Source organism: Macaca fascicularis, chromosome 13, assembly GCF_037993035.2.
Source record: "Macaca fascicularis isolate 582-1 chromosome 13, T2T-MFA8v1.1".
Lineage (NCBI taxonomy): Eukaryota > Metazoa > Chordata > Mammalia > Primates > Cercopithecidae > Macaca > Macaca fascicularis.
This window is the reverse complement of record NC_088387.1, coordinates 73,456,617-73,480,196: the sequence shown is the minus strand read 5'-3', so window position 1 is coordinate 73,480,196 and position 23,580 is coordinate 73,456,617. Positions and strand designations below refer to the sequence as shown.

At 42.5% G+C, this 23,580-nt stretch overlaps 1 protein-coding gene across 12 annotated transcripts in view; it reads left to right on the top strand.

The window, feature by feature from the left end:
* Positions 1–11,486, top strand: part of PPP1R21 (protein phosphatase 1 regulatory subunit 21) — a 70,597-nt gene extending 59,111 nt beyond the window's left edge. For 5 of the 12 annotated variants that reach the window (XM_005575925.5, XM_074011833.1, XM_065527104.2 and 2 more), the window contains exons 18-22: positions 1,654–1,686; positions 3,551–3,667; positions 6,458–6,556; positions 7,760–7,888; positions 10,801–11,486. In XM_005575925.5, the coding sequence (XP_005575982.2) occupies positions 1,654–1,686; positions 3,551–3,667; positions 6,458–6,556; positions 7,760–7,888; positions 10,801–10,830 (408 nt within the window). In that variant the 3' untranslated portion in view covers positions 10,831–11,486. Of the gene's footprint in view, positions 1–1,653; positions 1,687–3,550; positions 3,668–6,457; positions 6,557–7,759; positions 7,898–9,801 lie in introns of all 12 variants that reach the window. The other 7 variants (XM_045369355.3, XM_074011832.1, XM_074011829.1 and 4 more) reach the window with 2 other exon arrangements.
* Positions 11,487–23,580: the final 12,094 nt, after the last annotated feature.

Below are 23,580 nucleotides of genomic sequence, written 5' to 3'. Positions count from 1 at the left end.
AGACAGGGCGAGACTCTGTCTCAAAAAAAAAAAGAAAAAAAAAAAAGAAAAAAGTTTTCCTTGCATTTAAACAATACCATTCCTTTGAAGGACTTGGTGCTGTACCACATTTTCAGATCATAACCCGGGAGTAAGGGGGTGAGGATGAGCAGGTGAAATAGATGTTTCCTTGCAGTTTATTTTTATAAACTACAGTCATATTTGAATATGTAAAATTAAATGACTGGAGTATTATTCCAAGCAATTTTTAACTAAAAGAGAGTAATTGCTACTTCTGCTTCATTGAGTAGAAAAATTATAGCTCTTCTATTTTGAAAGGTCTTATCGAAGACTCTTTTACAGCCAGGTGGGCATAACATTCATTAGTACACATTCAGTTTATATACTCTCAGTGTTGAGAACAGTACTCCAGAGAATACTATTTAGAATACATTAAAACTGTCTGTTGACTGGGCATGGTGGCTCTTACCTGTAATCCCAGCACTTTGGGAGGCTGAGGTGGGCGGATCAGGAGGTCAGGAGTTCAAGACCAGTCTGGCCAACATGGTGAAACCCACCTCTGCTAAAGTTACAAAAAATTAGCTGGGCGTGGTGGCATGCGCCTGTAATCCCAGCTACTTGGGAGGCTGAGGCAGGAGAATTGCTTGAACCTGGGAGGTGGAGGTTGCAGTGAGCCTAGATCACACCATTGCACTCCAGCCTGGGCAACAGGGTGAGACTCTGTCTCAAAAGAAACGAAAAAACAAAAAAAACTGTTCATTGAGTATAATCTCTTATTTACAGAATCCATTGACACTGAGTTTCCATTAGTTTCCTTGTCATTGTACCCAAGCACATGCCCCTCCACCTTGAACAATAACCAGAATTAAGTAATCATGACCATCTGTTTTTGAAATCTTAAACTATAGAAACAAACTTTTAAAAAATCTAGCAGCACCCAAGCACGGTGACTCATGCCTGTAATCTCAGCTACTCAGGAGGCTGGAGATGGAGGATCTCTTGAGCCCAGGAATTCGATGCTGCTGATTGCACTAATGTAATGCAGCCTGGGCGACAGAGGGAGACCTGTGTTTAAAAAAAATTAGAAAAAAATCTAGCAGCATTTTAATGTGTTTAAAATTACATTTTTGTTTCATTAATTTACATCTAAAATTTATACTTACTCATGTCATAATAACATATCAAAAGTGTATTTATTTCTTCTCTCTCCTTTTGAGCTTTCAACTAGAGTGTTTATTATTTGCATTTTCTGTTTCGAATGTTTAATTATTATAGTCACCGTAAAACTGTCTTTACCCCTTCTTGGCTACTGGTTTGGAAATAGGCGTAGAAATGGCAAGCTGTGGTTAAAAGCTGATCTCCTCTCTCCTGGATGATTTGTTGGGTTTCAGTGAGAATGACTAATCAGCATTTTGATAGAAGATTTAGTGATGATCATTATTGGTTACTGCCTCATGGCAGAAATAGTAAATGCGGTTAGCTATCTTCATGTCCTTGTAGTAAGAGACAGTCCGAGGATGATCTTCTAGTACTGTACCCTCAATGCTCTGTAAAACGATGTGAACGGAGAGGAGAAAATATTACAAGTGTTTGACCTACTGTGCTTGAAATGTACACATTCTGTTCTAAAAGATTTTTCCCCTTATGTTCTAGATTGGCACTTTAACCAGGACATCGGACAGTGAGGTAACGTGTGCTTGTCATCATGTTGTTTGTTAGTAAATATCTGGCAGCGTGTTTGTCGACAAAGTCCTGTAAAAGCCGTCTTTGTCCAATTGTTGTTGTTGTTTTCTGACACTTCTAGCAAATGTGGAGCCAGTGTTTTCCACCTTCATTGATGGATCCATGTACCTTTTCTCTGGTTCTGTTTTGACAGTCACCAACAAATTATAGCCTGTTTTTATAGTTGCCTTGTTGACTGACTTGCCATGGAGATTTGACAAGGTGTGGCTCCTGCTTGGGTCTTCATTCACTGGCATGCTACATGAGGCTGAGAGCTGTGTTAGTCCTCGCAGTGGGCAGCCAGGAAAGCAGGGCTTAGCAAGGGCTATCCAGGGCCTTGACTAAGTACAATATACTTGGTAGCTGTTTCCTGCCCTCAAAGCAAGTGAACCCAGGTCAGATTTGGCCTGTCGGATAGGTTTGCACTTTTGAATTTTGAAATAATCTAAGATGTAACCCTGTCTGTCTGTCTGTCTGTCTGTCTGTCTGTCTGTCTGTCTATCTATCTATCTATCTGTCTATCTGGAGACAGAGTCTCATTCTATCGCCCCTGCTGAAGTGCAGTGGCATGATCTCAGCTCATTGCAACCTCTGCCTCCGGGTTCAAGTGATTCTCCTGCCTGAGCCTCCCAGGTAGCTGGGACTTCAGGTGCATGTCACCACACCCAGCTAATTTTTGTACTTTTAGTAGAGACAGGATTTCGCCGTATTGGCCAGGCTGGTCTCAAACTCCTGAGTTCAGGTGATCCACCTGCCTCGGCCTCCAAAAGTGCTGGAATTATAGGTGTGAGCCACTGTGCCCAGCTGCTTTAAGATGTAACTTTATAAATAACTGTTAAATAAACACCAAAGTCATCCAACTGACCACTCAGTATGGCAAACTGGTTAATATAGTTCAAGTAAGCTTGTAGATTCTTTGATTTCTGTATTTATTCTTGTAATATAGATAATCATGAACTTCTGTGTGTGTTTTTAAACTAAACTCAACAGGGTGTCATTGTTTGAGTAACTAGTAGAAATACCAGTCTGGGACAAAGGCCACAAACTCTTCAATATAGAAATAGTTTAATTTATTAGTATGTTTACAAGTATTAGTGTTGTCTTAAGATAATTTTGGAGAAAACAAGAATGTTTGATTTTAGTGGTTCCAATAAATATGCCCCTTTCCCCTGCCCTCTTCCAGTTGGAGGAGGGCATAGGAGTCAGACAGATGGACATTTTGAAAGTCAGGTTTGTGTTTCGCCGGGCGCAGTGGCTCACGCCTGTAATCCCAGCACTTTGGGAGGCCGAGGCAGGTGGATCACGAAGTCAAGCGATCGAGACCATCCTGGCCAACATAGTGAAACCCTGTCTCTACTAAAAATACAAAAATTAGCTGGGCATGGTGGCGCGTGCCCATAATCCCAGCTACTTGGGAGACTGAGGCAGGAGAATCGCTTGAACCCGAGAGGCGGAGGTTGCAGTGAGCCGAGATCATGCCATTGCACTCCAGCCTGGCGACAGAGTGAGACTCCGTGTCAAAAAAAAAAGAAAGTCAGGTTTGTGGCTAATAAAAGCTGGATGGAGGGGCATGGTTCCAGTGGGCTTCTCAATACTTTAGTTCTGTTCTCTTGAAGCCATAACTTCATTCTGAAATAGAAAGGATGCTAAATAAAATAAATTTGAAATATACACTTCCCTGCTATGTCTGAAGTTTCTTTGAGGGGTAGGAGAACAGTGATTCCTCATCAAACTTCAAGTGAAAATGTACAAAATGTCTTTTTTTTTTTCTGGAAATGCTTCATCTCACTGGTACTTGTTTATTTATGTGTATTTGTGTTCTATTTAGGTTCCAGATGTGGAATCTCGTGAAGACTTAATTAAAAATCACTACATGGCAAGGATAGTGGAACTTACGTCTCAGTTGCAGCTGGCTGACAGTAAGTCAGTGCATTTTTATGCTGAGGTGAGTGTAGATTTAGATTGGTGGTTTTTTCCCTAACCCCTGCAGGTATTAGATCACTGTCCTGTTTTCCTACTACTCACTGTAAGAGAGAAGTCAGTTTCCCAAGTAGTTGGGACTACAGGCATGTACCACCACACCTGGCTAATTTTTTGTATTTTTAGTAGAGACGGGGTTTCACCATGTTAGCCAGGGATGGTCTCGATCTCCTGACCTTGTGATCCGCTGGCTTCGGCCTCCCAAAGTGCTGTGATTACAGGCGTGAGCGGAGTTAATATTGACTAGTCTGTATACCAACTAAAAATCTCTATTTCAATAAATATAAGACTGATTTGAGCCAGGCGCGGTGGCTCACACCTGTAATCCCAGCACTTTGGGAGGCTGAGGCAGGCGGATCATGAGGTCAGGAGATCGAGACCATCCTGGCTAACACGGTGAAACCCCGCCTCTACTAAAAACACAAAAAATTAGCCGGGTGTGGTGGCAGGCTCCTGTAGTCCCAGCTACTCGGGAGGCTAAGGCAGGAGAATGGTGTGAACCTGGGAGGCAGAGCTTGCAGTGAGCCGAGATCATGCCACTGCACTCCAGCCTGGGCGACAGAGCAAGACTCCATCTCAAAAAAAAAAAAAAAGCCCCCGCCTCCTGGGTTCAAGTGATTGTCCTGCCTCAGCCTCCTGAGTAGCTGGGATTACAGGCACCCGCCATCATGCCTGGCTAATTTTTGTATTTTTTTAGTGTGGGGGTTTCACCATGTTGGTCAGGCTGGTCTTGAACTCCTGACCTCAGGTGATCTGCCTGACTCAGCCTCCTGAAGTGCTGGGATTACAGACATGAGCCACCACCCCCGGCCAAGACTCTGCCTTAAAAAAAAAAAAAAAAAAGTTATTCCACTATGCAATATCATCTATAAAATTGTACATAATTAATAGAATTGAGGGGGGAAATGAAGATAGAAAGTAGAGATACCAAGGAGTAGGAAACAAATGGTAAGATAGAATGGCTGCTGCTCAACGTGAAAGAATGCCTTCAGGGTCTCTGACTTGAAACTTTATATTGAAAGGTCAGTTATGGATAGCAGATAGATAATTATAATGCTTAAAGTTGTTAAATAAATTGAAAAAGAAAGGAGAAACCTTTTATTGAGACCTGACTTTTTGATTTTCTTTTATACTGGAGTTGAAGAGGTTGATAGGAGGCCAGTTGCTAAAAGTGAAGAGGGGCTTTGCATCTATTTCCTGCTAAAATAAGTCATGTGCTTAGCTCAGTGTTGTTCACAAGCAGCCATCGCATACATGTTTGATAAGCTGATCAGTAGTGACAGCTTGTTGGAATGCAGGAAAGCGGGAGGACAGCAAACTGAATGACTAGCAGTAGAAATGCTGAATCACTAAGCCAGCAGTCCAGCAGGCGTGGATCCTCATTGTTTGATTCTGAGTTAGTGTCTCAGACTCGATTGTCCTTTTCACAAGGACCTGTGCCTTGCATGTCTGTCTTCCTCTTCGTCAGGTTCATTGCTGAGCACAGAGTAGATGTTTGGTTAGTAGGAGGCAGTTGATTGGGTTGGCTGAACTGCCCTGAAATTTTGTGAGAAATGAAATGAGTAACTGAGGAATTTTTTTAGGCTGTTTTATTTCCAAGAGATTTGGTTATTTTGGTAAATATCTTCTGTGCAACTGTGATTCAAGAATTTTTAAATTGTCCTACTTTTTCCTTATTGGTAAACAGGAAGTGGTGACCTCCCCCCCCACATGACTTTACTGCTCTGAGAGCCTTATGATGACATAGCATTTGCTTGTGTCTCAACAGATCCTCCTTGTCAGTAACCTTATCAGAAAGTTTAGTGAACCTTTTAATCTCATACCCTCTTTGAACAATATTGTGAAATAGGATTTTTCTTTTATCGTTTTGATCTGCACACTCTCTGGATAGAGTTGGTTTTGGTAGAACCCCTAAAGAAAGCAGCCTGGAATTTTTGCAATCTTGTGCTCATTTTTTCCCTTGGAAGTAGTGCATAATAAAAGTAAAGCTTTTATTGCTCCTATAATGTGGTCTCTAATGAAGGACTTTTAAAACACAAGAAAAGTACCTTAGGATCCGTAGTGCATGGTCAGGAGCTCCTGATAATTTTTGTAATAATCACTTTTCTTTTTATCTAGTATAAATATAAATGAATCCTAGATAAATGTAGAAAGTTCTTATGTAAAGAACGGGTGCTGTGGCTCATACCTGTAATCCCAGCACTTCAGGAGGCTGAGGTGGGCAGATCACTTGAGGTCAGGGGTTTGAGACCAGCCTGGACAACATAGTGAAACCCGTCTCTACTAAAAATACAAAACTTAGCCGGGGGTGGTGGTGCATGCCTGTAATCCCACCTACTTGGGAAGCTGAGGCAGGAGGATCACATGAACCCAGGAGGTGGAGGTTGCAGTGAGCCAAGATCATGCCACTGCACCCCAGCCTGGGCAACGGAGTGAGACTCCGTCTCAAAAAAAAAGAAAAAAGAAAGTTCTTATGTATTATATATAACCACTGGTCATCAGGCTAGAGCGAAGAAAAAAACATTGATCTTAAGGTGGTAGACTTTTTTCCCCTTACTGAAATGACAAAGGTGGGGGCCACTTCTTTCTTACGTGTACTCTAATGTGTGATACAATGCCTATAGGTATTCAACAGATTATTTGTGGAATGAATGAGTAACTTTGCCTTTGGGAAGTGTTTTTAACAACCTTTCCTGAAGCACATTTAGTTTTAGAAAATGCTCCCTTAGTAATGGAATGTTTTCTGATTTTACAGTGCCGAGCACTCTCTAAAAGACTGGCCTTGGCTGAAAAGTCTAAGGAAGCATTGACAGAAGAAATGAAACTTGCCAGTCAGAACATCAGCAGACTTCAGGTGAGTTAAGTGTTACCTAAACGGTTTTAATGTGTTTTCATTCAAAGTTCTTTGGTAGCAAAGCAGCATTTCTTTTCCAAAGGCATTTGATCTCTAGATATGCTTTTTAAAATAATCACTGTATTTCTAATTCATTAAAAATAACATCACATGTTAGACAGAAAGTAGTTGTATTGTTTCTCTGACTTGATTCTAATTTTAAATCATTTTATAGTCAGCATTTGCTTAAATAATACTTACCCAGAATCTTTCCTTCCTTGTACATACCGGTCATGGTGAGCTGTAGGCTTGTTCTGTACATATTACTCTGTTCCTTTTCTTTCCTGTGTCATAAAACGGATCTAAACTGAAAGGTGGGGCTATAATATATTCTCTTTTACTCACTGCCTGGTTTTAAATCTTTGTTTTCAGAAAGCCTCTGTTAATAAAAACATGATGCCAGGCAAGGAAAAAAAACAGCACTACAGCAACACCCACTTCCTCTTTGCTTCAGATTCGTTTATCAGATTAATTAGGCACACAGGATTAGATTTTAGGCAGCAGAAGAGAGCATGAGAGATGGGAAGAGAGATGAAGGGTGCTTCTTTCAGGGACGGTGCTGCCGGGAGGGCTGTAGGCCATTGAGGCGTAGGATGGAGGCAGTGTGTTGTAGGCCTCACCTATGGCTCAGCAAAACCTAAGGGAATTTGGAAAGATAATGATGGCTTTTCTTATAATTTTATACCTGGCATAGAAAGAAACCCTTAAATTTTTGCAAAGAAATTATGAACATATTTTGAAGACTGAGAAAAACGTTTTCCCATTTCTTTTAACTTTGTTCTCTTGTTAGGCCTGTGCCTTAACCTTCATGTTAATTGATCAGATAGACCATCTTGATAGGTTGCTTTTCCAGTTAAAAGAATTTTTTAAAAAATTGATGTAAATAGTTGTACGTGTTTTGGGGGGATGTGGTATTTTGATTATTATGATACCTTTGTACAATGTGTAATGATCAAGTCAGGGTAATTTGGATGTCCAGCACCTCAAACATTTATCTTTGTGTTGGGAACATAACAATTCTTCTTTTGTAGCTATTTTGAAATACACAGTAAATTATTGGGAAACTATAATTTCCCTGTTCAATTTTTCTTTTGTGAATTAAAAAAGCTTCAGAGTGGTATGACTAGTGGGATGTTGATTTTTCTCTTTTTCTTTGCTATTTAGGATGAACTGACAACTACCAAGAGGAGTTACGAGGATCAGTTAAGTATGATGAGTGACCACCTGTGCAGCATGAATGAGACATTATCTAAACAGAGAGAAGAGATTGACACACTAAAGATGTCCAGTAAGGTATGTGAGGTGAGGTGAGGTAGTCTCTCTGTAATATAATATTTAATATGAGGCATTTTATTGTCATGCATTTCAGGAGCAAGAGGACATAAGATTTAAAGTGTAAAGGCCAGGTGCAGTGGCTGAAGCCTGTAATCTCAGCACTTTGGGAGGCTGAGGTGGGAGGATCCCTTGAGGCCAGGAGTTCGAGAGCGGAGTGGGCAATATAGTGATACTTCATCTCTATAAAAAAAATGAAAAAATTAGCCAAGCATGAGGGTCTGCGCCTATAGTCCCAGCTACTTGGGAGGCTGAGGTGGGAAGATTGCTTGAACCTAGGAGTTTGAGGTTACAGCAAGCTATGATTGTGCCACGGCACTCCAGCCTGTACAACAGAGTGAGACTCTGTCTCTAAAAAAGAAAAAAAAAAGTATCTATAAATAATTTTCTTTAATATCATTTGTCCTTTTTTCCAGAAGTATTAAGTGTCTTTGGCTGAGTTAAAAGCTGAGAAAGTCTGGCCTGTAAGGCTTTAATACTGTATCAGCTGCTTTTTGGCATTTTTGGCATTTCTCCTACTGTTGCATAAGAGTTAGGGGGACTCACAAAACGCTTGAAGAAAGGGATTGCTCTTCATTTATGTAAGACCTGAAATGGTACTGTTGAAGAGTAAACTTGAGAAAATTTATTCTCATAAATATTCATATAACCTTGGAATGTCTTACCCTTTTAACTAGATTTCCTTTGATTTCCTTTCCCATAATCCCTCTGCTTGCCCAGACTGAGAGAGTAGATGTTGGGTAGTAAGTTGAGGCTGAAATGCAGATCCACATACTGTGTCCATATTACTGTAACAATGTATATACCATTTTGCCATGAAAGGTAAACTTTGGGAGGCCAGGGGCTCACTCAGTTGGCATAATCTCATGTGCTTAGCCCATTTTCATAACAATATTATACCACCACCAGCTGGGATTTACCATCTCCAGCCTGCACTCTTTGAGATCTGCTGCCACCCCTTTTTGATTCAGCAGGCGTTTATTGAGTTCCTGCTGTGTACACTGGGGAGAAATAGAGATGAAGAAACCATGGCTTTATTTTAGCATCTGCTATTGGTGTAAGGACAGGATTTTGTTCATTTAGGGTCTTGGAAAATATATCATGTTACTGCATTAGAATCTGCATTATATGATTTTGTTTATCAACATAGTTTCTTGATATCCATTGATTGTGCTGCTTTGGAGGCTGTCTCTGATGCTTTTCTGGCTGTTTCTGTGATTATTGTTACCACCCAGTATGGTTCTTATTATGGTTCTCCAGTTACTTGTGGTTCAGGAAACTTGAGCTTGGGGGTAAGGGAGTTGGGGGGCTGGTCCTTTTAAGGAAGCCTCCCTTAACCTTTTGGTTTCTTGATATTCCATATTCCAGCAGAGCAATATCTAATTCACAAGTTACATTCTTAGTAGTGGTAGAAAACACACATTGAAGAGGTAGTGTTTTGGGTTTTCTTGTGGTATATAAGTATAATTTGTTTTAGTGTAGTAGTATGAGAAAGTCTGTTTTAGCACCTAAAATTTGAAAAGAAGTAGCAATAATTTTTGAAAACTTTTCAATATCTGGAACTTCAGAAGTATTTGGTTTTGAATTGAGAGGGGTACATGTTGAGTACAGCAAACCTCATTGTCCTGAAGGTAATTGGATTGCAGCTACTTCAGAAATTAGGGAATTTTCAAGTGTCCTCTGACTTTTTTTTTTTTTTCTTTGATGGAGTCTCGCTTTGTCACCCAGGCTGGAGTGCAGTGGCGAGACCTTGGCTCACTGCAACCTCCACCTCCCAGGTTCAAGAGTTTTTCCCACCTAAGCCTCCCTAGTAGCTGGGAGTACAGGCATGCACCACCACACCCAGCTAACTTTTTTTGTATTTTTTTTAACAGTTTCACCATGTTGCTCAGGCTGGTCTCAGACTCCCATGCCCAAGTGATCTACCGGCTGCAGCTTCCCAAAGTGCTGGGATTACAGGCGTGAACCACTGCGCACAGCTTCTTAGAGCTTGTTGATAAAATACCAGCCATTAATAAAACTCTAAGAGACCCTTCTTCAGTTTGAATTGATATCATTAACCTGTCTTTGATCATTCTGTAATCCTATATTTTGCTTTTCCCCCGTTTAGTAATTTACATTACTGTAGCATCATCTTATGGCTGACATTGTCTCCATTGGATACTAAGTAAACACCTTCAACCATTTGTTTGCTATGATCTTGCTCTTAATGTTTGTATTCTGCAAGCATTTCTTCCATGAAGAAAACGTATTTATGCCTAAGAGTTAAATACAGGCATTTAATTAAAATGTATTCCCAAGAAGGGAGCCTCTCCAGAAAGAAGAAAAATTACACAAAACTAGAAAATTCAAATCTCCATATTTGAGGAAATGGAGTAAGTTGTCTTCCCTGATTTGTTCTCAGCCAGTATCCAAGCTGACTTTTGACAGATAATCCGCGCCGTTTGGGTGTTAGTTGGCACATATTCAGAGTTCTTACCTATTAAGACCTTTAAAAGGTGTTTATTTAAACAATGACGAGACATGTTTAGGCTAACTTTTTTTTTCAGCTTCTTGAAATCTTAGACTCTCTTGTCTTTGGAACAAAATGAATGTTTGTAGTTTTGATAAATCCAAGATAGTAGCTTTCTTTTCTCTCTTTATTTCCTGTCCTCAGCCCCGAGAGGGATAGGGTCTGTAGAAGCAGAGAGGAGAGAGAGTATAACAAACTGTTTTGTGATTATTGAATATAAATTAATGCAAGGTTATCAGCTATTCTCCCATTTGGAAGTGTTCCAAAGTGAAATATGGCTTTCAGACAGCTTGGTTTAGAAACTATGTGAGTTATTTTTTTTATGTTTGTGTTCTTATTATTGATATTTTTCTTTGCACAGGGGAATTCTAAAAAGAACAAGAGTCGATAGTTTTCAAATAGCTGGTTGGCGACTGTTCTTTCCAGACCTGCTCCTGCTGCACAGAGCTGCGGGGCTGAGACCACGTCCATGCTGGCTGCCTTCAGGAAGCTGAAGTATTGTCGGACCTAGTAAACTAGTCAGTGTTGGAAATGGCCTTGAAATATTTAAAACATACTTGTAACCAATGAGGCAAATACAGAAGTTGATGTCGGCAGTAATTGGAAAACAATACATATATCATGGATATTGTAGGTTTCCTTATGCTGTTTTTACTGTGCACTTTTTAAAATTAGGTTTTAATTTCAGTATGTAAGAACAACAAATATTTTGTATACTTTCAAACTCCATTATATGGTAATCGATTTGGTATCTATGGAATAGATATATGTTTCTGGAAAAAAAATGCTTAAATTGTCAAACTGTCATTACTTCTTACTATAGTTGAAGGCATTCTCCAGATTCTTTTTAAAAGATTTGTTCATATTTCCCTCTCTCTCTCTCTTTCTTTCTGTCTCTCTGTTTCTCTCCTTTCTCTCTGAGGGGGAGGGAGCCCTGCAAACTTCAGATCCTGTGGGTTTAGTATCATTATCTTCAGCTCTTTGATACCCTGTGTTAGAGTAATAGCTAAAGGAAGTTCATGTCAATAAATTCATACTTATATCACACTTTCAGTCTCTCTATGAAAATTTGATAAAGGAAACTGAACCCTATTAAAGTTGGCTTTTACAAAACATATCAAATACCAACCGACTTAGGTGTAATCCTCTGATTCCTCAAATTGGAATAATTCTACAGTTAATCCTTTAGTAAGGCTGTTGAGTTTTGCCTTGAAAGCTACTTAAAACCACACTTCAAGCAAAAAGCCTGAGCCCTTAAGGCTCCCCTTGGCTTACATCATAAACATTGTGTTGTATCAGTGTCAGGAGTGGCTCTGCCAGCACTCTCCACTCCTACTCCTGAGGCCCTAAATATATTACTCCTTTCTGAACTGCTTACACAGGCCCATTTCACCCATGTCCAGGTCTCCACATTAGCTGAGGGGTTCCTGAAACCCCCTTCTCCTTACCTCTCCACCTGTGGCACCATCTTTCTTGAGGCTACTCTCTAGACAGTTGCGAGTCACCCTCTGAAATGTTTTATTCCGGAGTTTACCTGAGAGCCCATCACCGGCTTCCCTCTGTGCTCAGCACAAAAGCCAACTCCTTGGCCTCTGCCCGAAGTCCTCAGCAGCCCGCCATGCAGAGAGACTCTGGTTATTAGGCCCAGTCCTCACAGTGAAAGCATTCGGATCCTGAGTTGGGGGATCTCTGGGTTGGTTCAGTTCCGTTTTTCCCAGCCCTTCATGTCCCTAGCCTACTTGCCCTTTCTCTTTTCTCTGCCCTGTGCATTGTTAGTTTCTATCAACTCAGCCAGCTGTTTTCACTGCAGCTGTATGTAGACCCCCAAACACTGTGAAGGAAACATCAAAGAGCCATGCTGGGCCTGGCACAGTGGCTGACACATCTAATCCCAGCATTTCGGGAGGCGGAGGCAGGTGGATCACTTGAGGCCAGGAGTTCAAAACCAGCTTGGTCAACATGGTGAAACCCCATCTCTACTAAGACTACAAAAAAATTAGCCAGGTATGGTGGCATGTGCCTGTAGTGCCGGCTGCTTGGGAGACTGAGGCAGGAGAATCACTTGAACCCAGGAGATGGAGGTTGCAGTGAGCTGACATAGCGCCAGTGCACTCCAGCCTCAGTGACAGAGTGAGTGAGACTCTGTCTTAAAAAAAAAAAAAAGAAGAAGAAAAAAGAGCCATCCTGATTAGCTCTGTCAAGAACTTAGGGTTTTGAGCCCCCGCCAGCCTTTCATTGTTCCAGGACAGTCCTTGGGGTATTTTTAGTCCATTTTTATTCCGAATTTCAATAATGGCTACACCACTTCTCTCCTTAAGGACTGCCCCCTTCAGTCTTAGGATCTGTACCATCTGTACCATCAAAATCACTTCTCAACTGCCCCACTGCTTTGCATATTTACCCATGCTTCCCATTCTCCCCTGCTTCAGAGGCGGAAGCGTCTCTGCTACCCTTAAAGCTAGGGTATTTCTGATGCTCTGAATGCCATGCTTTTTGTAGTGCTAGTTTTTTCACTTTTAGATCTTCAGTGTCTCACTCTACTGATTTTCTCTCCCTCAGCTTCCAAATAGACCGAACTTACCCCATACTTTTTTTTATTAATTGAATTTTTTTGAGACAGGGTCACACTCCGTCACCCAGACTGGAGTGCAGTGGCGTGATCACAGCTCACTGCAGCCCCAACCCCCTGAGCTCAAGCAATCTTCCTGCCTCAGCCTCCCAAGTACCTAGGACTACAGGCATGTGCCACCATTGATACAGTTTGCTGACAGATTTATCTAAGATGGCAACTCCTTTCCCCCGCACTTCTATTACTTTTCTCTGCTTTATTTTACTCCTTAGTACTTATAATCTAACATATGATATATTTTGCTTATGTATCTTATTTATAACCTGTTTCTCCCACTAGATGCAGCTTCAAGAAGTCAGGTGTTTTTGTCTTGCTGCGTTCCCTGTGCTTAGAACACTGTCTGGCATCAGTGAATATTTGTTGAATGAATGTTGATTGGACGGGATGTGGGGTGTGAGCGGAAGAGAGGAGTCAAAGATGAAGCCAAACGCTTTGGCCTGAACAAACTTGACTGAGCATGAGGATTGAGGGAGGAACAAGTAGCTTCCACCTGCTTGTAATGGAAGCCAGAGACCTGGAATCACTTTTGATTCCTCTTCACCTCACACATCTCGTTGGTCATCTTATTGAATCTTCCTGTCTTTGCAGTGCCACTCACTTCTGATCTCTCCTTATTCAGCACCTTAAATTGAGTCCTGGATACCAGTTGTCTTCCTGTACTCCAGTCCTTCCACCCCTTCTGCCAGGCCATCTTTCTTTCTTTCTTTCTTTGAGATGGAGTTTCACTCTTGTTGACCAGGCTGGAGTGCAGTGGCGCAATCTCAGCTCACTGCAACCTCCGCCTCCCAGGTTCAAGCAATTCTCCTACCTCAGCCTCCCAAGTAGCCGGAATTACAGGCTCCTGCCACCATGCCTGGGTAATTTTTGTATTTTTAGTAGAGATGGGGTTTCATCATGTTGACCAGACTGGTCTCGAACTCCTGACCTCAGTTGATCCACCTGCCTCGGCCTCCCAAAGTGCTGGGATTACAGGTGTGAGCCACCGCACCTGACTAGGCCATCTTTCTCAAACATATCTCTGCCATAGCCATTCTCCAGATGGAAAGCCTTCACAATGGCTCCTTGTTGTCTGCTGGGCAAAATCTAGTAGTAGTGTGTATGTGACACTTGCTTAGCTTACTTTCTCCTCATTCTCTTCCATATACACAGTGTACCCTCCCTCTACTTTTACTGCTTACAGTAAAAACTCTCAGACCTCTGGATCAGGAAAGTTTCATGTCTCCTGGGCAATGAGCCTGTTTTTCCCTTGGAGACAATGTGAATCTTGGGATTGTTTCCCTATTTGCCTTGGTGGCTGAGAGTTGTATCTCCCACCATCTGTGACAGCTGTCAGAGTTCCCAGACCAGACACCTCCATTGTCTTGCATGGTGTGTGGCCCTATAGGTTCTGAGGCAGTGCTTGTGGACTGCTTGGCCATTTTGTAGGGGACTGTTCCCCTGGGAGCTTTCCTAGGGCTGAGGGATAGGGCAGGACTGTAGAGGGCACAGTTGGATCCCTGGCAAAATTGTGCTCTGCTGACTTAACTTAGGTCTTTGCTCTCTTGGCAGTCACCTCCCAAAGCATATAATAACCACTGTTTATTAATCACTTACCATAAGTTGGGCGTAGGTCTGACTTGACATGTATTACTTCATTTAGACTTCCCAGCAAGCATATCTCATACATACTATTACTATGCCCAGTTTACAGATAGAAAGCCAAGGCTTAGAGGGACTAAGCAACTTTTCCACAGTCACACAGTACCTGTTGGAGCCAGGATTCAAACCCAGCCTAGCCTGACTCAGCTTGGATTATTCACTACTATGCTATGAGCCTTTTAAATTGAGGGTTTTCAACTCCTTCAGGTTCTGTATATTTGGAAGACAAAATACTAAATTTTGGCGGGGTGTAGTGGCTCATGCCTGTAATCCCAGCACTTTCGGAGGCTGGGTCAGGAGGATCACTTGAACCCAGGAGTTTGAGACCAGCCTGGGTAACATAGTGAGACCTCATCTCTACAAAAGTTTTTTAAAAATTAGCTGGGGGTGTTGGTGCACAACTGTAGTCTCAGCTACACGGGGGGCTGAGGCAGGAGGATTTTTTGAGCCCAGGAAGTCAAGGCTGCAGTGAGCCATGTTCACACCAGTGCACTCCATCCTGAGTGACAGAGCAAGACCCTGTCTCAAAAAAAAAAAAAAAAAAGGAAAAAACCTATATTTCTTAGCAACTCCAGCAGTGTTTCATTCAACATCCCCTTTCTACATCTTCATTAAGTGCCCCGTGCCTCCTTTCAGTCAGCTTTTAGTGAACTTCTTGGGCTAATTTAAAGTCCCTGGCATATGGTTTGCCTTTGACATAATTTTTTCCCCGATCCCTCATTTTTATGTACATATTCCTTGTTACACCAGCCTTGCTGAACACCAGATTCTGCATTTTATATATTTATGCCATGATGCCATCCCTTCATTCTGGTCCTCTTTCTGTGTAAATGTCCTTGTTGTTACTGTTTTATTATGGGAATTTTCTAACATGCACAAAAATAGACTCATATAAGCCCTATGTCCCCATCACTCCTTATGAACATTTTGCCAATCTTGTTTTTTCTTTTTTCCACACTTCTTTTTTTTCTGGAGTATTTTAAGGCCATTCTCGGACACTGGGTCATTTCGTCTGTAAATACTTGAGTTCTGCGGGTGTTTGTAAAGATGGGAGCCTGTCTTACCCATGTCACCATTCATTTGGCAAGTGGGTGCCGAGTGCCTGCTGTGTGCTCAGTGCTGAGCAGACTGTGGCATGCACACCAGACGTGCTGACTGCCCTTGAGAAGCGCTTACAGCCTGTTTTTAGTGAGACAAGGGAGTGAACATGCAAATTATAATCACGAACTCATTTGTTCACCCTGTCCTGGGATTATCTCAGAGCACCAAGGAAGAGATAATACATGGTGGCTTTTTGATAGGGCACCGTGGCTCACACCTGTAATCCCAGAACTTCGGCAGGCAAAGGCAGGCGGAGCACCTGATCAGGAGTTCGAGACCAGCTTGACCAATATGGTGAAACCCCGTCTTTACTAAAAATACAAAAATTTGCCCAGAGTGGTGGCCGCCTGTAGTCCCAACTACTCAGTGGGCTGTGACAGGAGAATTGCTTGAACCTGGGAGGCAGAGGTTGCAGTGAGTTGAAATCATGCCACTGCACTCCAGCCTAGGCGACAGAATGAGACTCCATCTCAAAAAAAAAAAAAAAAAAAAAGAGGCTTTTCTTTTTAAAGTAGTATCTGTATAAATGTGTGTGTGTGTGTGTGTGTGTGTGTGTGTGTGTGTATTTTTGTTCTTCTTGTTTTGACAGGGACTCACTCTGTTGCCCTGGCTGGAGTTCAATGGCACCATATCTGGTGGTACCCCCACCTCCTGGGTTCAAGTGATTCTCGTGCCTCAGCTTCCTAAGTGGCTGGGATTACAGGTGCCTACCACCACGCCTGGCTAATTTTTGTATTTTTAGTAGAGATGGAGTTTCACCATGTTGGTCAGGCTGGTCTCAAACTCGCGACCTCAGGTGATCCACCTGCTTCAACCTCCCAAAGTGCTGGGATTACAGGCGTGAGCCGCTGCACCCAGCCTGTATCTGTATTTTTAATTAAGTTTTGAACTTAGTTTGCATTAGGCTGTTCTTAAACAGTTATTACTAAGATAAAATAGGGCAAACAAACAAAATAGACCCCTGATCCTCCTGCCATTTCATGTTCCCCACAGAAAAACCCCTTCCATTCACTATTTTGTTATCTATATTTCCAAATGGCATGCTACCTTTGCTCTTCTTGTTAGGCATTATTAATTGAATTTACAGTTGGAAGATGAGTATTTGTTTCATCTGCCTCACCTTTGCATCACTCACATACACATACATACACTCACTGTTTAAACTAGTTACATTGACATTTGGGTCTAGCCCTGTGGCTCATGTCTGTACTCCTAGGTACTTAGGAGGCTGAGGGGGGATGATTGCCTGAGCCCAGGAGTTCGAAGGCTGCAGTGAGCCGTGATTGTCCTACTGCATTCTAGCCTGTGCAACAGAGTAAGACCCAGTCTCTAAAAAAATAAAACTAAAGGCCAGGCATGGTGGCTCACACCTGTAATCCCAGCACTTTGGGAGGCCGAGATGGGCAGATCACTTGAAGTCAGGAGCTCAAGACCAGCCTGGCCAACATAGTGAAACCCCGTCTCTACTAAAAATACAAAAATTATTCGGGCATGGTAGCGTGTGTCTGTAATCCCAGCTATTTGGGAGGCTGAGGCAGGAAAATCACCTGAACCTGGGAGGCGGAGGTTGCAGTGGGTCAAGATTGCGCCACTACACTCCAGCCTGGGCAACACAGCGAGATTCCGTCTCAAAACAAAAAGCCAAAAACATTTGGACTGGGTCAGTATTCAGCATGTACTTCATTATGACTATTCAAATACTGCTGATAGCTGAGTCATGTAATTTACTGTGATTAGTTTTCCTTTCTTGTACAACTGTTTTCCCTGGAGTCTTTTTTAAAAAAATTATTCACAATGTTTTCTATGGTACTTATCACTAGTTTATTCCTAACTTCTCTCCCGGATGTATAACGCTCCTCGCAGTGTGGTCAAAGTCAGTTGGGTGTTCAGCCAACTTCCATCTTCAGGAATTCTCTCCCAGAACCATCTGACCTGCTCCAGACTGTCTCATTTGATCTCTGGGATGGCAGCACTGCTGTTGTCTTGGGATCTGCCTTCCTCAATATCCTGGGCATCAAGTGCCTCTCATCCTTAAAACAACCCTTTCTCAACTCCATAAGCCCTTCTAGTGACTGCCCTGACCCTCTACTTGTGTTTACAGCCCACCTCTTGAACAAATTCTCTCTCTCTCTTGTCTGGGCCTCTTGTGGCATGGAAAGTGAAAGAGGAGATCGGCCAGGCGTGGTGGCTTATGCCTGATTACCCAGCACTTTGGGAGGCCGAGGCAGTGGATCACCTGAGGTCAGGAATTTGAGACCAGCCTGGCCAACATGTTGAAACCCCATCTCTACTAAAAATACAAAAAATTAGCCTGGCATAGTGGCGGGCACCTGTAGTCCCAGCTACTCAGGAGGCTGAGACAGGAGAATTGCTTGAACCTGGGAGGTGGAGGTTACAGTGAGCCAGGATCGCACCATTGCACTCCAGCCTGGGCAACAAGAGTGAAACTCCGTCTCAAAAAAACCCAAAAACAAGAGGCCGGGTGCGGTGGCTTATGCCTGTAATCCCAGCACTTTGGGAGGCTGAGGCAGGCGGATCATGAGGTCAGTAGTTTGAGACCGGCTTGGCCAACATAGTGAAACCCTATCTCTACTAAAAATACAAAATTAGCTGGGTGTGGTCGCACCCACTTGTAGTCCCAGCTACTCGGGAGGCTGAGACAGGAGAATCACTTGAACCCGGGAGGTGGAGCTTGCAGTGAGCCGAGACCACAACACTGCACTCCAGCCTGGGTGACAGAGTCTGTGTCCCCTCCCCTGCCCCCAAAAAGAGGAGATTCTCAGTCTATGCACAGAGTAGGGATTGAAATCTGCATAGGAGTGAAAAACAGAAAAAAAAAAAAGACTTTTAATTAATCCTTCATTGCAGGCCAGGAGTAGTGGCTCATGCGTGTAATCCCAGCACTTTGGGAGGCCAAAGCAGGTGGATCACCTTAGGTCAGGAGTTCAAGACCAGCCTGGCCAACATGGTGAAACCCTGTCTCTACTAAAAATATAAAAATTAGCCGGGCCTGCTGGTGCACTCCTGTAATGCCAGCTACTCGGGAGGCTGAGGCATGAGAATTGCTTGAACCCAGGAGGCAGAGGTTGCAGTGAGCCGAGATTGCCTGGGCAACAGAAGGAGACTGCATCTCAAAAAAAAAAAAAAAGAAAAAAGACATTTCAAAGGAGAAAAAAAAGGTATTTAATAGGAAGAGGGGGAGTAAATTACCTGGTTGCACAGCTCTGGAGGGCACCATTCACACTGTGTTCAATAGCAAACCCAGCGATCTTGGGTTGAAGGGGTAAGAGCCTCCAGGCACACTTTAAGAAACTGTTAAAAAACCGTTGTTTTGTCATATCCTTGGTTGCCACCACCCCTCTCCCCCAATTTAGTTGTTACACACAATACTCAATTTGCAAAGCTGATACAACTGGATTCTCCATTGTTTTTTGTAAGAAACTGTATCAGTTCAACTAACACAGATACTTTTTTTGGGGTGAGGGAAGCGGGGAGGGGGAGGCAGGGGCAGAGTCTTGCGCTGTCACCCAGGCACCCAGGTTGGAGTGCAGTGGTACAATCTCAGCTCACTTCAGCCTCTGCTTCCTGGGTTCAAGGATTCTAGTGCCTCAGCCTCCTGAGTAGCTGGGACTACAGGTAGATGCCACCATGCCTGGCAAATTTTTTGTGTTTTAGTAAAGATGGAGTTTCACCGTGTTGCCCAGGCTGGTCTTGAACTCCTGAGCTCAGGCAATCCACCCAATCCACCCGCCTTGGCCTCACAAAGTGTAGGATTACAGGCATGAGCCACCATGCCCGGCTTAACTAACACAGATACTTTTTAACAACACGACCACTTTCTAAGTTCATTACCCTTTGAAACAAAACAAAACAAAACTCAGCTACACCATTTCTAAACAAAAGTGAAAAATAATTGAAGACCCAGTTAGCTAAGAAAGCCACCAAAAGAGTTGGAACAAAAGGCTCTCTCCAAATGGCTATGAATTTAAGCCTTTATAATTCATAAAGAACATATGAATTCAGAAAGAAAAACGTGCAGTTTATGGTTTGATGTAGCATTAACCCTGGAAGTTGCTCTCAGATCTTAAAACGCTTCAAACTCTTCTGTTACTTTTACATATGAAGATAGCGACATATTTGATGATCGCTAAGAAAACATCTGGGAGAGCCATATTAACAAGGGAATAGTTTGTTTTATGATAGAAGAGGAAGCTTCTGTTCTAGGCTAAGAGCCATGTCCTCAGATACCATGGCAATAAATGGAAAGCTTGACAGTAAGTGGTTGCCTCTTTGTCTTAAATTTTTAAGCAGTTTAGTAGTTAGCTCCAAATTAGGAAATTAACTGGCAATCAAAGCATTGGAGCAGGAAAACCCATTATAGCTCTTCCAAATCTCAAAAAAAAAAAAAAAAAAAAAAATGGTTAGAGAGCATTAGGATAACTCTTTATAAGAAGAGGAATATACAGGGCGCGGTGGGTCATGCCTGTTAATTCCAGCACTCTGGGAGGCCGAGGTGGGGGGATCACTTGAGGCTAGGAGTTCCAGAGCAGCCTGGGCAACATGGCAAAACCCCGCCTCTACTAAAAAATGCAACAACACCAACAACAAAACTAACTGGATGTGGTGGCACGTGCCTGTGGTCCCAGCTGCTCAGGAGGCGGAGATGGGAGAATCACCTGTGACCGGGGAGGTGGAGGCTGCAGTGAGCCAAGAGTGTGCCACCACATTCCAGCCTGGGTGACAGAATGAGAACCTGTCTCAAAAAAAAAAGGGGGGTTTAGAAGAATCGAAATAATCGACTGGTAGATGGAAACATACTGGAATTTGTTGGCTTGTTTGCAGGTATAGGGGCCTCAAAAGGTATCTCCTCATATAGAACCTTTGTGTTTGTTTTACCAGTGGCTTTAATTATCTCTCAGCTCAACCCCACTGCTTCCCTAAACACTAGATAGTAGTGGAATAGCTTAGTGGTGACATCTTATAGGCCCAAGAATAGAAATAGCACGGATCAGTTAACTAAGAACAAAATGTCATTCACATACGTCTTGCTGAGATGGTGGAGAATATTCTTCCTTTCTTCAGCTTTCCTATATTTCTTTAGGAGACCTCTTGTATTGTGGTAAATTGTCAACATGTCTCATGTAGTTATTCTCATGCATGCCATCTTCCTTAACAGCAACAGATGTGAGGCAGGAACTGTGCCTTATACTTACTCCCCCACAGTGCCTAGGAGAATGTCTTGTACACAGTAGGGTTTCAATAAATGAAAGCTGGATACATTTTAGGAATCAAGCCAAGGGACTGGCCAGCTGTAGCAATGATCAATGTGGCTCAACTACACTCAAGAGTATCCCATCTGAGGACAAAGGACAGTCAATCTTGAGCCATTCTGAACTGATTATCATACTCCTAAGTATCATTGATTTCATTTGGCATTTTCAGTGAAGATGTGGGCTTTTTATTTATCTTTGGAATTTTCCATCCAACGAGTATTTGGGTTTACTTATAGCTAAAAAAAATAAAAATAAAAATAAAAAAAAACTGTGTGTGTGTTTATCAAACATCAGAGCAAAATGCACCATGTACTCAAGATGGTGATTTTTAAATTTTTTTGATTTCATTTTAACTATTTTAACTATATATATATATATATATATATAGAGAGAGAGAGAGAGAGAGAGAGACAGACAGAGAGATGGAGTCTTGCTCTGTTGCCCAAGCTGGACTACAGTGTTGCTATCTTGGCTCACTGCAACCTCCGCCTCCTGGGTTCAGGTGATTCTCCTGCCTCAGCCTCCTGAGTAGCTGGTATTACAGGCGCCCGCCACCACTCCCTGCTAATTTTCGTATTTTTAGTAGAGATGGGGTTTCACCATATTGACCAGGCTGGTCTTGAACTCCTGACCTCGGGTGATCTGCCTGCCTCAGCCTCCCAAAATGCTGGGATTAAAGGCCTGAGCCACCATGCCCAGCCAAAAAACCATAGTTTGAATGAGTGTTATAATGTAAATAGAGATTTGCTCTTGCCAAGTTTTTAGAGAGGAATGTTCCTACGAAGCATTTAGGACTTAGCCCTCCCCTTGAATGTATATTAAATGATCCTGACAGCTTCAGCTGACGTGAGTTTTGAGGAATTCCAAGCTAATCACCTATTAGGTCATTATCTACAGATACTTTGGGGATGTCTTGTTAAACAGTTGGGAAGTTCTAAATATTTCCATGAAAAAGCTGCCAGGAAAGAGAAATCTGCTAATAAAAAGGAGAATGACATAGTTTGAGGGTCTACTTATTGTAAAGCAAGAGACAGAACAGTAACTGGAGTAAAATGAGGTCACAGCTGTGATGAACGGCTGTGGTGGCTTAACTATTGAGGCCAGGCTAAGCTGTTTACCACCAGATTTTGATACAAAGGGACACTACCAGAAAGGATCCTTTGGAAATACGTGGTGGAGTTTCAAGAAATAAATCTTCATTCATGAAACTGGCAACCTTTGGGGCAATGCTGCATCACACAGAGGGGGAAGGCCTGTCCTTTGCAAAAGACAAAATGGTTTTCAACCAACTGTATTTAGTCTTTAGAAAATTATGGGCCTATTTGCTTTGCAGAAGTGTCAAAGATTCCAAAAGAGATTTCTTTCACCAGGTGGCTACCCACTAATAAAGGCCCTACTGCTTCTTTCAAAGATGACAGAATTTAAAAGGTGCATACAGAATGCTGTAAATGCAGTGATGATTACTGTTTGTCAAATGCGGTGTTGCTTCCTGCATGAGTCCTGTCTCCAGTTAGCCGTGGTGGTTTCTGAGATGAGCTGACCTCTGTGGAAGACCCACTGGTGAAAGGTGGGCTGGACATAGGACCCAAAAGGTTCAATTTGGGGGTTCAATTTGGGGACCCCAAAATGCCTGGGGTCAAAGCATGAGGACAACAAAGAGGAGTTGCCACTTCTCTTTTTCTTCCCTTCCTCCTCGTCCTGCTTCCTGTGTCCTTGCTCCACTTCTCTCAGCTCCTTACCAGGGTCCAGTACCTGTCTGTTTCCATGGAACAATCTCTGACAAGTTAACCAGCCAGTCATTTGACTTCCTATTCCCTAGGCTCTCACCTGCCCTTCCTCAACTCTTAACCATTACTGGAAGGTAGCTGGAGGAAATGAGAAGCTGAGGAGAAACCAGTGCCTTTTTCTGTGTTTAGGATATATTAAGCATAAGCACAATTAGTAGTTTTATCTGTGAATAAAAGTATCCTAAATAGATCCTGGCTGTGTGATTTCAGGCTTTCGAGAAGTGCCCTCTTGGAATGTCACTTTCCTTCCTCAAAGCCCTGAGGGCAGGTTCTTAACACTGGCTGGGGGTCAAATAGGGTACTGACTATATTTCCATTTCACCAGGGAACTCCAAGGTCAAAAACAAGGCTACACCTGAAAGAACATTTAAAAGAGAATTACACTGCTATGCAAATACAAGGAAGTGTTCACTCATTTTCACCAACTCTGGATGCACTGCCTATGAGTTAGCTCAGCTCCTCAAGGAAATTTATGATTAAAAAAAAAAATTCATTTCCTTTCCACTTTCCAGCATAGTACTTCAAGTTGAGATGCTCACCGGGACCTCCTAACCCCTCTCCTTGGATGCAACCGCTTTCTTCCCAGGTAGTCCATCCTGCACACTGTTAAACTAGTATTTCTTATTTGTCATTTCGAATCCTCAAGGATTCACTGGGTGCCTATTGTACACCTTCGCTTAAAAACTTTCAGGGATTTCCTATATTCTGCTTCA